The sequence below is a fragment of the Hordeum vulgare genome, chromosome 6H (assembly GCF_904849725.1).
Source record: "Hordeum vulgare subsp. vulgare chromosome 6H, MorexV3_pseudomolecules_assembly, whole genome shotgun sequence".
NCBI classification, from domain to species: domain Eukaryota; kingdom Viridiplantae; phylum Streptophyta; class Magnoliopsida; order Poales; family Poaceae; genus Hordeum; species Hordeum vulgare.
Window position 1 is genome coordinate 475,725,423 of NC_058523.1, and position 15,994 is coordinate 475,741,416.

The 15,994-nt window shown below is 47.9% G+C and overlaps 2 protein-coding genes across 2 annotated transcripts; both read left to right on the top strand.

Annotated features, from left to right (window-relative positions):
• Positions 1-5,038: 5,038 nt before the first annotated feature.
• LOC123403917 lies at positions 5,039-7,484 on the top strand. Its single transcript, XM_045097829.1, has 2 exons — positions 5,039-5,520; positions 6,903-7,484. The coding sequence occupies exons 1-2, from the start codon at positions 5,184-5,186 to the stop codon at positions 7,229-7,231; spliced, it is 666 nt and encodes a 221-aa protein (XP_044953764.1). The 5' UTR covers positions 5,039-5,183; the 3' UTR covers positions 7,232-7,484.
• Positions 7,485-9,127: 1,643 nt separating this feature from the next.
• On the top strand, positions 9,128-10,611 carry LOC123402381. Its single transcript, XM_045096296.1, has 2 exons — positions 9,128-9,424; positions 9,848-10,611. Exon 2 carries the CDS (start codon positions 10,002-10,004, stop codon positions 10,404-10,406), a length of 405 nt encoding a protein of 134 aa, XP_044952231.1. The 5' UTR covers positions 9,128-9,424; positions 9,848-10,001; the 3' UTR covers positions 10,407-10,611.
• Positions 10,612-15,994: the final 5,383 nt, after the last annotated feature.

Here is a 15,994-nt window from a genome sequence, read left to right on the forward strand (position 1 = left end):
CAACAGGCACATCCTCGCAAATGCCAACAGGGAAAGCAGTTGATTTATCGGCCATTTGCAAAGAGATTTCAGTAGGTTTCAACTTATCCAGTTGAAGTCTACGATAAAGAGAGAGAGGCATAACACTAACTCCGGCTCGAAGGTCACACAAGGCAGTTCTTACGTAGTTTCCTTTAATGGAGCAAGGTATAGTGGGCACTCGGGATCACCAAGTTTCTTTGGACTTCCACCCTTGAATGTGTAATTGGCAAGCATGGTGGAGATCTCAAGATCTGGTATCTTTCGTTTATTGGTCACGATATCTTTCATGTACTTGGCATACGGAGACATTTTGAGCATATCAACTAACCGCATCTGTAGAAAGACGGGTCTTATCATTTCAATAAAGTGCTCAAAATCCTCATCATCCCTTTTCTTGGATGGCTTAGGAGGAAAGGGCATAGGTCTCTGAACCCATGGCTCCCTTTCTTTACCATGGCTCCCTTTCTTTACCATGCTTCCTAGCAGTGAAGTAATTCTTATCGTATCTCTTAGGTTGTGGGTTATCAGGATTAACCATAGGTTCAATCTCCACATCCTTATCATTGCTAGGTTGAGCATTATTATGAACATCGTTGTCCATATTGTCACCAGGTTCATGTTCATCACCGGATTGTGTTTCTGCATCAGACGCAGAAATATCATTTGGTTCTTCAGGTGTGACAGTATTTGGTGAACTAACATGCAGGTTTCTATCATCCTTCTTCTTCTCCTTAGGATGACTGGGTGCATCTGCATTAATTCCTTGAGAATCTTGATCAATTCTCTTAGGATGACCTTCAGGATACAAAGGTTCCTGAGTCATTTTGCCTCCTCTAGTAATGACTCTGACAGAGTTGTCATTTAATTCATTGAGAAGGTCATTCTGAGCTTTAAGTACTTGTTCTACCTGAGTAGTAATCATAGAGGCGTGTTTACTCAGAAACTTCACATCATTGACATTTCTATCTACACAAGCACTTAAATGACTAAGCATACGAGTACTTTGTTCCAAATGTCTACTAACATAATCATTGAAATTCTGTTGTTTGGCAACAAAGTTTTCAAATTCATCAAAGCATAGGCTAGCAGGTTTATGAAAAGGAATATCACTCTCATCAAACCTACGTAGAGAATTTACTTCCACTACCTGTATCGGGTTATTGAGACCATGGATCTCTTCGATAAGTGGTAGATTTTTGACATCTTCAGATCTAATGCCTTTCTCTTGCATAGATTTCTTGGCTTCTTGCATATCTTCGGGACTGAGGAATAGGATACCTCTTTTCTTCGGAGTTGGCTTAGGAGGTGGTTCAGGAATAGTCCAAGCATTATCGTTGCAAGATGTTATTCAGTAGAGTCTCAGCTTGTTCTACAGTTCGTTCCCTAAAAACACAACCGACACAACTATCTAGGTGGTCTCTAGAAGCATCGGTAAGTCCGTTATAAAAGATATCAAGTATCTCGTTCTTCTTAAGAGGGTGATCAGGCAAAGCATTCTGTAGCTGGACGAGCCTCCCCCAAGCTTGTGGGAGACTCTCTTCTTTGAGTTGAGCAAAGTTCTATATTTCCTGCAAGGCAGCTTGCTTCTTATGGGCAAGGAAATATTTCTCACAGAAGTAATAGACCATATCCTGGGGACTACTCTCACATCCAGGAGCAAGAGAAGCGAACCAGGCTTTAGCGTCATCCTTTAGAGAGAAAGGAAACAGCTTAAGGATATAGTAGTGGCGGATCTTCTCCTCACTAGTGAAAAGGGTGGCTATATCGTGTAGTTTGGTAAGATTGGCTACGACCGTCTCAGACTCATAACCGTGGAAAGGATCAGATTCGACTAGAGAGATTATCTCAAGATCGACAGAGAATTCATAATCCTTATCGGTGATAAAGACAGGTGAAGTGGCAAACTTCGGGTCGTATTTCATTCTAGCTTTCAGAGATTTTTCCTTCCACTTGAGAAGTAATTTCTCAGTGTCATAGGCATCCTTACACGCAAGAAAATCCTCATCTATCTCTCCCTCCATAACATAACCCTCGGGTATATCAGGCAATTCATATCTAGGAGAGCTAGATCTAGCAGGAGCAAAAGTAGGTTCTATCTCAATAGTATCGGCAGTTTCAGAAGCATGACGAGCATTGGGAGTAACTCTAGCAACATGAGCATCAAGGAATACCCCTAGTGGCACATCAGGCAAAGTAGTATCTCTAGCAGTATCAAGCATAACATCATCAGCTAAAGCATCTCTAGCAGTATCATGCATAGCATCTCTAACAGTATCAGGCATAGCATCATCAGGCAAAATAGCATCTCTAGCATCATCAGGCAAAGCAACATCAGGCATAGCATCTCTAGCAGTATTAGGCACAGGCGACATATCAAGATTTCTAGCAGGAGGTGATGTCGCAAACTTACTCATAACTGAAGGTGAATCAAGTGCACAACTAGATGGCAGTTCCTTACCTCCCCTCGTAATTGAGGGGCAAGACTTTAGTTTTTGGATCCTTCAGATTCTTCATAGTGATCAGCAGATATAAATCCCAAGTAACTCAGAGAATATAGCAATACATCCCTGGCAACGGCGCCAGAAAAATGCTGCTAACGGCAGTCCACGACAACGACACTAGAAGAATGTCGTTGATGTGTCCTTGGCTTGATGCCTTCGCGACAACAGAGCCAGAACTGCTCCCAGTTGCTCAACAATTAGCAATTGTCTTACAATGGCCCACCAGCGCGTGGGTTCGTGGCACTTTTCGAGGGTAGAGTATTCAACCCAAATTTGTTGGTTCGCCAGGCAAGAGGTGAGAGCATACTCTCGAGTATTAGCAGCTGAATGTGTCAGATTCAACCACACCTGAAAGATTAGTATCTACAAGCAAAGTATCAGCAACAAAGTAGTATGATAACAACGGTGTCAGAAACGATCTGTTGACGACAGACTATTCCTAACTGTTGTATCAATGGCGCCAGAAGTCCGTGGACGGGAAATATTCTTCCCCGTCAACGTCGTGCGAACCAGTATTGTAGCAGGTAGTAGCAGTGTAACGAGTAACAACAGTAGCAATGAACAGCAGTAGTGACAGCAATAGCAAGTAGCAACAGTAGCAAGTAACAACAGCAGAGCAAAACAAGTAACAATAGCAGCAACAGTAGTAACAGCAGCAGAGCAAAACAAGTAACAACAACAGTGGGACAAACTCGTAGGCAATGGGTCGGTGATTCGTTTGGATGACATTCATCATGCAACAGTTATAACACGGAGAGATATGTGGCTAGCTCCCGTTCGTCAATGTGATGTAGGCATGCATTCCGTGTGTAGTCATACGTGCTTAGGGAAAAGAACTTGCATGACATCTATTCTCCATCCCTCCCGTGGCAGCGGGGTCCAAAAGGATGCTACAAGATATTAAGGTTCTCCTTTTAATAAAGAACCGGACCAACGCATTAGCACTTGGTGAACACATGAACTCCTGAAACTATGGTCATTACCGGGAGTGGTTCCGGTTATTGTCACTCCGGGGTTACCGGGTCCTAACACATAGTAGGTAACCACAACTTGCAAGATCGGATCTAAAACACACATATATTGGTGACAACATAATAATTTCAGATCTGAAATCATGGCACTCGGGCCCTAGTGACAAGCATTAAGCATGGCAAAGTAGTAGCAACATCAATCTCAGAACATAATGGATACTAGGGATCAATCCCCGTCAAAACTAACTCGATTACATGATAGATCTCATCCTACTCATCACCGCCCAGCGAGCCTACGAATAGATTACTCACGGACGATGAAGAGCTTCATGGAATTGGAGAGGGAAGAAGGTTGATGATGATGATGGCGATGACTTCCCCTCTCCGGAGCCCAAAACGGACTCCACATCTGTCCTCCAGATTAAGAACAGGATGTGGCAGCGCCTCCGTATTGCAAACGCGATGAAATCTTCTCTTCTGATTTTTTTCTGGGCGAAAGTGAATTTATAGAGCTGAGTTTGGGGGCGGCTGAGCCACGTGGGCCCCACAAGCTTGGTTGCCGCGACCAGGGGGTGGACGCGACAACAGGGCTTGTGGCCCACTGGCCCATCCCCTCCGGTGGATCTTTGCGTAGGTATTTTTCATATTTTCCAGAAAAATTCTCCGTAAATTTTCACGGCGTTTCGAGAACTTTCATTTCTGCACAAAACACAACACCATGGCAATTCTGCTGAAAACAGCGTTAGTTCGGGTTAGTTCCATTCAAATCATGCAAATTAGAATCCAAAATAAGGGCAAAAGAGTTTGGAAAAGTAGATACGATGGAGACGTATCATGCCTCTCGCGAAGACAAAATCGTGCCTTTCGCGGAAGCAAAACCGTGCCTCTCACGAAAAAAAAACAGAAAACACGTTTTTCCCTTTCGGGAGGGGCCTGCCTCTCGCGAAGGTAAAACCGTGCCTTTCACGAAAGCAAAACCGTGCCTCTCGCCAAAAAAAACAAAAAACGTGTTTTTTTCCTTTTCGAAAGGCACGGACGTGGCTCTCACGAAGGCAAAACCATGCCTTTCACGGAAGCAAAACCGTGCCTCCCGCAAAAAAACAGAAAACACGTTTTTTTCCTTTCTGAGAGGCCCGGCCGTGCCTCTCACGAAGGCAAACCCGTGCCTCTCGCGAACAAAAAAACGCGTTTTTTCGTGAATTTTTTTTTGTCTAAAAGTTACGAAAAATCAATGAAAAATTGTAACGCCAAAAAAATTCAGAAAATCACTCAAAAAAACAAAAACATGTGCGAAAAAATAAAACAAACAAAATCCAAAGGAAAGCACAGAACGCGACACCTGGCGACGGCTGAAAGCACGTCAAGTGACGACACGCGGGAGCAATCGTTGGAAGGCTTCAGAAAAAACGCTAGTTAACTAGTTGCTTCCGTGTTAAATAGGATTGGCATGAAATATAGATTTGATTCAGTTATTGGTAGGTACTTATTAGGGGGAGGGCCAACCACCGAATGAACAACGATGTGGGCGGCCTTACGGGCTTACAGCCCACCGAGCATTAACTAAGGCAACTACCCAAAACCAACCGAAGTTAAGGCAGGAAAAAAATGCTGCGGGGCAGATCAAATCGGGGCAGGAAGTAGCTCAACTGCCCGGAGTGGAGTGGACTGGCCGGAGCCGGACGGGAGCAGGATGGAGTGGACGACGGTGGAGGCGGAGGACGGGGCCAAGCTGAGCGTGCGGCTCTTCAAGCCGGCGGCGCCGGTGGAGGGCGCGGAGGACGTGGCGGTGGTGCTCGTGCACCCCTACACGATCCTCGGCGGCGTGCAGGGCCTGCTGCGCGGCATGGCCCAGGGCCTCGCGGAGCGGGGCCACCGCGCCGTCACCTTCGACATGCGCGGCGCCGGGCGCTCCACCGGCCGCGCGTCGCTCACGGGCTCCAGCGAGGTCGGGGACGTCGTCGCCGTCTGCCGCTGGGTCGCCGACACCCTCAAGCCGCGCGCCGTCCTCCTCGTCGGCTCCTCCGCCGGTAGGTTAACTCCGACGATGCCCTCGCTCCTCTCCGTACGTGCTCGGTTTGCCTTGTTGTGAGATTCAGCGAAGCCGGTAATCAAATTGACCAAACCAGCAGCTCTTCTGAAACTGCATATCAGCAAATGGCATACGCAATTGACGATTGAGCAGTGAGCACCCATCTTGACCTGCCACCAGAAATGAATAGGCGATGCGTACTGTTGCATCAGAACTGAAACTTGAAAGCTGAAACAATCTTTTGTCCTGATGGAATTTGCCTTCGAATGTACTCATCGTGCAGTTACAATTTTCTTATTACTTCAGTGTCCCCGCTAACAGCTGAGTATTACTCACCGTCTCACTGATTTGTGCTCGGGGCTGTTGAGCGGTTGCTTACCTTAAGACTCAGAGGCTCCAGTGGCTGACTTTACCGTATTGCTAGGGCAACCCCAGTCTTCACAGAAGCAATTTTTCTTGATAGGTTATTACCACTATTTTTCAGCCAGTCCTTAATGTAGGATACCCCGTCTTCTCCACCGATGCATGTTCAGTTTGCCATGACACGAGATTCAGTGAGGCCGGTTATCAAATTGACCAAACAAGTAACTCTTCTGAAACTGTGTGTCAACAAATGGCATACGCAATTGAATATTATACACTCATCTTGACTTGCGACTGCAGAATAGGCGTTCTGTTGCACTTGCATCAGAATTGAAAGATCAAACTTTCTGTCATCATGGAATTTGCCTTCACATGTACTCATCATACAGTTTCTTTTACTGTTTCAGTGACCCCAAAGTCCAAAGATCTAACTAACAGCTGGGTATTACTCACTGAAATGTGATTGTGGCGGTTGAGCAGGTGCTAAGCAACCCGTAAGACTAAGAGGCTCCCGTGGTGGCCTTATCCTATTTTTAGGGTAACCCCAGTCTTCTCAGAAGCAACGTTTCTTGCTATGTCATTACCACTACTTATCAGCCCATCATTAATGCAGGACACTAGAATAAGAAGATAAGTACTCCATATTTCTCAGAAGCAACCTGGACATTAGACACTTGTGCTATACCTACTTCTGGCCACTCATCTATCCTAAAGATTAGTATTGACTTGATAGTAATGAGGTGTGCAAAGCACACCTACTCTGCTTACCTCTACCCAGTACTGCTCCCTGTGCTCCTAACTGGATTGACGTACAAGTGTCTTAAGATTTCGTTATGTTAACACAGCAAAGCAGTCACAGCTAATTAAGTACAGGTAAGAGTACTTGTGTTGTTGCACAAAATACAATATTGGAACAGAATGATGATCAAATAATTATGCCTACTAGTTATCTACATCCATTCATGTACCTACGGAATTATATTTGGCCACGTATCTCACTTTAGTTTCCTGTCACAGGAGCACCAATTGCGGGATCTGCAGTTGATAAGGTTGACCAGGTGGTTGGGTATGTTAGCATTGGGTACCCATTTGGTTTAATGGCATCGATCCTATTCGGCAGACATCATGATGCTATTCTCAAGTCTGAGAAACCAAAGTTATTCATCATGGGAACTAAAGATGGTTTTACGAGTGTAAAGCAGCTGCAAAACAAGCTCAAGTCGGCTGCTGGACGGGTTGATACACACTTGATTGAAGGAGCCGGTCACTTCCAAATGGAAGGTCCTGCTTTTGATGCCCAGATGGTAGACCTCATTGTCAATTTTATCAAATCTTTAGACAAATAGTGTGCTGTAACTGCATGAAAGTGTGCAATGTGTGTAGTGATGAACGACAAAACATACCATTTAGATAGTGCCTTCATGATCTGTATTTTTCTCGTGTTGTATGTGTACACTGGGTGTTGTATTTGAGATAGTAATCCAATCTTAGTTTCCATTTCAAGGCTGCTGTAATATGAGTTTTAGACTCTGCGATGCAAGCTGCGCGGAAAATCTTATTGTCTTTACGATATTGTAATCCAATCTTAGTATTTCTGTATAGTCATGCTTCTAATTGTGAGTTGTCGCTGTCCTTACAGTCCAAAAAATGTACTCACATCATTATAATTGAACCCAGCCTGTTACATGTTCCAGGTATAGTTCCCGTCTCTTTCTGTCTGAAATTGTTTGTCTTCGTCGTAGGTTATATGTATGACTGACTGATGTTGATCTTATGTCTTATTCTCTGTTTTGAGGCTGGTGGAGGGTGTCCTTCATGACGACGAAACTTGAGAGGTTATATATGACCGGTGTTGATCTCATGTCTTGTCCTCTGTTTTCAGGCTGGTGAAGGGTGGCCTTCACGGCGACGAATGTACACCAGAAACTTGAGATGCACGTAACGCTGCCGATCCATCTAACAATAAACTCGGCTTCAGCAGATTTCGTTTCGAGGGATTGGGGAGCATGATATGCGATGAGCATTCTGAAAGGAAACGTGCTGGATTTGATTTGAGCTGAGACAAGACTCAAGAGGGGGGGCCTAGCCCGGCATTGGTAGGTCTGATCCTCCTGCAATTTGGTCTGCACCTAGATCATTTTTCCGGCCTTTTTCCGTGTCAGCGGATCAGATGGCGTGGATCTGGAGCGCGCGTCATCAAGGGTCGTACGTGGTCCTAATCTCCCTCACTTTATTTGCAAAACCTCAGCGTAAACTGTACCCTAGCTGAGTTGGGCCTCTAGTGCACATGCAGATCCGGAGGTGCACATCTTTTTGCTGCACTGGGTTACTGTAGAATGTTCATAACCCTTTTTACCGAATAAATTTGTTTTGCAATTCACGGTTCACATCTCAGGCATGCCGGGTTAACAAGTTAGCGGTGAGAATTGAAGGACAATAACTCGGCCAGGACCTGACATCAAGAGCAGCAAGTACATCCGTCTTCTTTCATGCTTATATGGAGATACGGTGGTGCCATACCACTGGTCATCAGTACATCCTAGCTGGCTGGGTCCTTGATCTAGGAAAAGTCACCTCGATCCAAATCCACGCGAGTAAATTGTAGAGTAAATAAGAAGATGAAATACGAATTCAAAGCAGAGTGGGGAAGAAATCAGGGTGCAGTGCCGTGTCAGGATTCAGAAATAATTTAGTCGAGCCACTTGCCACAGGAGCTGGAGTGGGCTCGGCTTTGTCTAATTAGTGTCCGGTAGTGGTAAGTACTCCGTACTAAGTGCCATTTCACTATGGGTAATAGTAGTTAGGAGCAGTAACTAATAACGTTGACCCGTGTTAACACGCTGAGCAGAAACATGCAGGACATGGCTAATACTGTTATGCGGTAAATAGTAGAACATGACCAGTAGAATGGTTGGTAACCCTAGGAGGCACATGCACAGTGGGGGCTGTCAGGCGTCGAAAGGCAAGGCAAACTACTGCTGCCGACGTTAAACATCCGCTAACACTGAACAAAAATACCGTCATGGTAAAACTGAAGCACGTTCCTAGGGATCCACGCTGATTAACTTAACTTTTCTTTGTTATTATGTCTGGAAATTGCCAAGAAGCACATAGCCCCCTCTCTCTCTCTCTCTCAGGTCTCAGCACACTATCTTCAACGGTTGGTAGGCTGCAAGTAAAAACCATAAACAATGGGCAAATGACCCCTCAACAATATATATCTAGAAGGGCTCCCCCTCTCTTTCCCTCCCTCCCTCTCACCCCAGCTGCTGCCTGCTATGCCCCAGCAGCTATTGGAGCTCAGCCATCCAGAAGTAGCAGAGCGCTAGCTGTTCGTCGATAAGAACTCCATCCCGCTCCCCACACGCCACATATATCAGTCTTTGCTGTTGCCTCCCGATCTGCTGTACTTCCGGCATCGCAGGCCAAGGATTGCCACCGATCCATCGTTTCTTTTCCTCAAGCATCAGAAGAACTCCATCTATTTTTTTTGCCGAGATTGGTGCTGCTGCTTGGAGCAGAGGCCAGCTTTGTGGCAGGTCAGTTCCTCGTTTCCCATCCGTTAATCTGAGAAATGGTTCAGCTGATGAATCAATCATTGTTTATCTTTCTGCTTTCTTGCGTAGATGGATTATGTGCTTTGTAAGATATTTATCTAAGTTTGTGTATCCCTCAGATGTGTAGCTTCCATCCGGATATTTATGTTGCTTGATCTGAATTTGCATCTTTCCGGTTGCCATGGATCTCAATAAGAATCGTACTTTTTTCGAGAATGAATAGGAATCATAATAGTACTAGTTCATTTCTCACCTCCACAAACCAAGAACTCAATAGAACATTCACTGATGTAACTTGCTTGATAACGGCATGTAGATTGGCTCAGTTTGCTGATTTCTATTACTAATCCAAATCGGTTCAGGAGTAAAAAATTGTAACCGCTGTTCTTCATGCCACTGCTGCAGATTTGTAGAACTTTAGCTGGATTATCTTAGCACAAGGTGTCTCTGTAAAACACTCCATTTTCAGTAAGCGAACTGATACTGATAAATAGAAGCAGCCGCTTACCCAAACCAATAGATAGTTCTTGCTGCTGCTGCTGCTGAGTTGAACCGATCAATGGGTAGAGGAAGAGGCAGAGGCAGAGGACGGGCGGCGACCATTGCCAGGAGCCATGAAGACAAAGGAAGCAGTGGTGAAGAGGTGGTGCCCGCAAGAAAGAGGAGAGGGAGGCCGCAGAAGTACTTCGCCGATAAAATCGAACAGGTTGATGTTGAGAATTTCGTAGAAGACGTCGATGGGGGCGATGAAGATGGCAAAGATGTTAAACTGAAGGCAAGTGCTGGTGTGAAGAGAGGCAGGCCACTGAAGGAGAGCCCCAACATGGCCCTAGAAGAGAATAGCAATTCCAGCGTTCGATCAAGCAGCGATGAATCGGCTAGGACCAATGGGTTCAGGCAGATTGGGAACCGGAGGAAGAGCACGCCCCGGCGAGCAGCGGAAGCAGGGGTAGAATGCAAGTGAGCACCGAGCAGTGCCATGCCATGCCATTCGATACAATTTTCGGTACCAGGTAGCCTTCATAATTTGTTTCAAATGTAAACAGAGCATGCACTGAGTGCTGAAATTCGTGTGTTTATGTGGACGCAAAATGTATGAACGGATGATAGAACACCTACGGAATCTTATTCGGCTCTTGTAGGCTGATTACTACAACGTACTACTAGTATTTTGGCCTGCTTGTTTTGTTTGTAGCAGAGTTTTACTTTACTTGAGAACAACTAGGGATGATAGCATTGCAATTTTGATCATGTAGTGTCATCTCCTTTGCTTTCTTGTTGTAGGTTGGTTGGTTTGTTGGTACTGCTCGGGATGTAAGAGGCATATATATCCAACTAGTTTTATGTGTATTTGGCTCGTACTCTGGTTCGCCAATCTTATCCAAACAAAACTGCTGCTAGATTATGCATGTTCAGACGAAAAAACCCTAGTCCTACTAATAAGTACCACTACTAGATTATACTCCGTCTGTTCTTAAATATAAGACCTTTTAAAGATTTCATCATAAACTATACATACGAAGCAAAACGAGTGAATCTACACTCTAAAATATGTCTATATACATTCGTATGTAGTCTATAATAAAATTCATTAAAGGTTTTAAAACGGAGGGAGTACTAGTCCAGAAGCCATCGTGCCAAGTCTAGGGACGACGAAATTCCTCCTCGTCGGCAGAAACGATCGTGCGAACTTGATGCTGGAAACTGATGCATTTTGTGTGTAACGTGATGTAGTAGCATTTACTAAAACCTGATGTACTCCGTAGCATTGCATTGCATATCATCTGCTCCCAACCAACGAAACAACCAACCAGGGCTCGCGCGATTCAATTGGGAGCACATGACAGGAGCTTTGACGCAGATGAGGTGGTGGTGGTGGCGGTGCCGCTGTAGCAGCGGGAACCCAGGCTGCGTCGGGGAGTCCGGACACGCGGGGGCGGGGCAGCGCCGGCAGCGGCTTTCCGCAAAGCTGCGCCGCTTTGCGACTCGCCCGGGTGTGGGCCGGCTGGCCGGTGGAGGTAGCCTGCGCGGCCCCGCGGGCACGTGCTGCTGCCCGAGGAGCTGCCCGGATCGGCAGACGCGAAGCGAGCTTCGACCGCGCGTGTCCGGGGCGGGGGGCAGCGACGCGACACCATCATCGCCGCCGCCACAGCCGCTGCCTGTACTGGCCCCGGGCCCTTTCCGCTTCCGGCGCGTCATCGTCCGGCACTCCGCTCCGCCACGCTTTGCTCGCGCTCGCGGCAAAATGGACAAATATGACCCCCACATTGAGAGCAACTTCAACCCGGCGACTCATTTCGTCCGCCGCCGTTCGTTTGGATCGGCGCGGACATAAATATCAGTCCAACGCGCCGACCCAAACAGACGTGCGTTTGCTTGACGTCCGTCTGGCGATCCGTTCCCGATCAAATTTTAGACCGGATTTGCGTCGGCGCGGACACAAGATGGACGCGCGCCTACTCCTTTCCCCGGGCCCGGCGATCGGTGGCTTCCACCGCCATTTTCTTCCATTTCCCCTCATTTTCCTCAAAAAAAACCCTCCCGCCCGCACGCTCCCGGCCCACGCCAGCTCCCGCCCCGCGCCCGCGCCCGCCATGGACGGCGACCTCGACCTCGACGCCGCCGTCGGCCTAGCCTCCCTCGCGTCCGACAAAGGCAAGCCTCGCGCCTCCCGGAAGGCCGCCGCGTCGAAGCCGAAGAAGGTGCTGACGGCCGAACAACGGGCAAAGGAGTCGGCCAAGAGGAAGGACAGGAGGCATGCGACGGGCGCGAGGGATGAAGCCATCGCACCGGCCGCCGCGTAGCAGCAGGTCACCAACGCCCGCGTCGCGGCGGCAACGAGGGAGGCGCTCTGCATGTTGGAGTTAAACCCTAGCCAGCACGGCCTCGTCAACGTCGTCGTGGGCGCCACGGTCAGCACCGGCTCATCCGCCTTCCCTCGAGCATTGGTGCCCGACTCGCCCCGCGCGTCGGCTTGCAACCCGGTGCCCGGCTTCCACGTCTACCCGCAGCCCTCCCGCCTCTCGGGGGAGTGCTCGCCCGAGGTGAGCGTGGTCGTGCCTTCCACGCCCGCGCCCACGACCTACGACCTCAACGCCACACCGGTGGCCAGTGGCTCGTCATCCGGAGGCACGAAGAAATGTGCGAGGCAGACGCCAGCCGACCAACTGTCGGGCACGCGCAACCTGTTCGACTGAATGCCGGCCGTCGACGATGACGACTACATGCAAAATATGATCTTCGAGGGTGGTGCGCTGGCCGCTGGCTTCGATCCCGACGAGACACAAAGTCAGGATGGCCGAGGCTACAATGAAGATCAGGCCGCCTTCATGCGTGATCAGGTCGGCGTCGGCCTGGACCTGGACGGCTTCCCTCTCGATCATGAGTTCCCGGAGGACTATGGGCTAGAGGAAGAGTACGAGTGCGACATCGAAGCGGAGCCTTTGTTTGAGGACGAGCTCGCCAACCAAGCGGACGGGACGACACCGAAGCGCAAGAGCAAGCGGACCAAGGCATACACGGCGCCCGAGGACAAGCTTCTTTGCGAGTGTTGGAGAGACAATGGGCAAGACCCCAAGACGGGCGCCGAACAAAAGCATTCAACCTTTTGGATTCGTGTTCACCATGAGTTCCATGAGCGCAAGAAGTTTCCGCCGTATCAAATAGAAAGCGCGCGCGGGTGGGTGTCCATTTCGAATCGTTGGAGGGTGATCCAACAAGAGTGCAACAAGTTTTGTGCCACTCTTGAGAGCGTCAAGGCCCGCCCCGTGAGCGGCATCGATGTGCAATACATGGTATGCTAGCAAGCAGCCCTCTTTTTGTGTCATCAAGTACATGCTTTTCGTTGTTCGTTTGCATATCATTTTGTCAATATGCTTGCATGAAATACATTTGTAGGCATTTCAAGCGTTGGAAGCATTCAAGGTCCAACACAATGGCAAGTGCTTCAACCTCTTCCATTGCTTTAGGGTGATCAAAGACGAGGAGAAGTTCAAGGCGCAATATGCCGGCCTCAAGTCGCGTGGTGGGAAGCAAGCCGTGGAGGAGCTTGGGGACGGCGAGAAGGCTCGGCCGAGGGGGAAGACCAACTCCAAGAAGGAGGACAAGCGGGATGAGGCATCGATGGCCTTGATCGCAACCGTGGAGGGCATGATCACCAAGAAGGACTCAAGGGAGGAGAAGCGCCGGCAAGAAAGATAAGAGCAAATAAACACCTTCTTGGATATCTTGACATGGAGGCGGAGAAGCAAGCACGGATGCTTGAGATGGAGGCGGAGAAGCAAGCCAAGATGCTAGAGATCGAGGCTGCCAACGCGAAGACCAAGGCCAAAGAAGTGACTCTCACGAGCATGATGACCGGGGTGGAGATCATGAAGGTGGATATCAACACCGTGTCGTCAAGGAAGAGGTCGTCGTTCGAGAAGATGCAGGCCAACATGCTCAAGTTCGACAATGAGTGATCTATGGCGGCGAGCGCCATATTTTTTGGATGCCGACACGTGTGCTCGCATGACCACGGGGCCACGATGGCGTGGTCGAACTCAAGTCCCACCGTTTTTTGCGTGCTGGCATGTGTGACAGCCGGCTGGCGAGTGCGCCAGCATGACTGTGGTGCTATTTTTTGAGGCCGGCATTGTATTCCGGCGCTGACATGTTGCTGGCGTGAAACATGGCCGCTGGCATGATCGGTCGCGGGCCCTTTTTTAAATATGTTTATTGCGGACATGAAATGGGACGACGGACGACCCAAACGGACAAAAAGCGGACAAATTCGCCGTCCGTTTGGGTCGTCCCGTTGGAGTTGCTCTGAAAGACTCACAAACTGAATCATCTTGGAAAAAATTCGCCGAGTTGACCCTTTTGTGCGCGTAGGCGCCACACTATACTGTGACGTCTAAAGCATCGGCGCCACACCCCCGTCCACGTTGGCGCTACAGGCCCCACCCCCGGCGGTGTGACGTCTAAGGCTCAGGCGTTGCACATGCGACAGTGTGGCGTCGAGCGCTTAGGTGCCACACCGTCAGTTATCCATCCATGGGTCGGCCCCCTCACCCACCCCCCTCCTCATTCACCCCCTTCATCACAGAGTGTTCTCAGCTCGAGTTCAAGTTGCCCCCTTCCTCAAATCCCTCTCCAAATCAACAGATCTGAAGGTTTGGTCCGGTCATTTCGTCTCCAATCCCTCCCTTAAGGTAATCCCCCCGATCCCCTCCTTCTCATCCAAAAAAATCTCATTTGGTGTCTTTTTGGCAAATGTGAGAAAATCCTAGTTCTTCATGAAATTTGGGATGTATATGATATTGTTGCATTTGTTTGTATGTTAGGATAAGGGGTATGATGGGGTTAAGATTAGGGTTGTTTGGATGTTTGGATTATGGTTGTGTTAGGGTTAGTGGTAGGATGAGGTTAGGATTATGGTTGTTTGGATGTTAGGAACATGTTTTATTTTTATTAAGAAGATTTTGTAGTATTTGGATGATTGCTTATAGAAAATATTGTATGTTGTGTTGTTTAGGGATGGGAATAACATGTGTTTATGTTCATCACGTGGATAAGGATGCCTTTTTAAAAGGCAATATTGACCCCGACCCGGATGAGCTCGACATGGTGTTCGATTGCTGTCCTAGCTATGCTGAATTGTTGGAACAAGTCCGAAAGGATTTGAATTGGATGGACCCAAGTGATGTTGTTGAGTTTGATGGTGGGCATAATGTGGGATTAGGAATGCACATTCGTTGGAAGACCATGCGTGTCAACTCCGAGCAACGTTGGCTTGCATACAAGGATATGGTGGACGAATCACTAGACAAGGCTCTAGAGTTATTTGCCATAAAAATAAATGATCCTAACTTGCACTTGGATTTGAACTGGGTTGCCTCTCCGATTGTTGAAGCTAGTCCTCCATGCATCAACGAAGAGGCCAACATTAAACCTCTTTTGACACAACAATCGAGGACCCAGAATTCGAAGATCCAACATGAACCATTGCTAGAGGAGAATGATGAGCATGATGATGATGAGAATGATGATACTGTTCTCCATGACAACAACCTTGATGATTTGGACAAATATAATTTGCAAGAGACAATGGATCATTCTATTCCGTACTCACGTGGCTATGCATCGGAGTCAAACCATGACGGTCCCGATGAAGAAGTTGATGAGGAAAGGTTCACGACAAAGGAGGCTGAAGCTTTCACGAAGGTATTAGGGGTGGGATCACCAGACACCATTGTTCGAGGATCCTAGTCTTGCGGATGAAGCAGTGGTTGACGGAGGCGAAGGCATATTGTTTGGAGTTAGGCCACCTTCTCATCGGGACAAACATGGCAATAATATTATTTTGCCGGGGTCAAAGTTTGAAACATTCCTTGAACTGAAGATGTGGTTGGATGAATATTCCATTACGCATTATCGGCCACACAAAGTTGTCCATTCAAACATCAAGCTGCATTACACTATTGCATGTGAGGATTCGGGATGTCCATGGATTGTCCGTGCAAGACCATGGGAAGGAGGGCCCGGATGGAACATTGTTAGTTGTATGCCTCA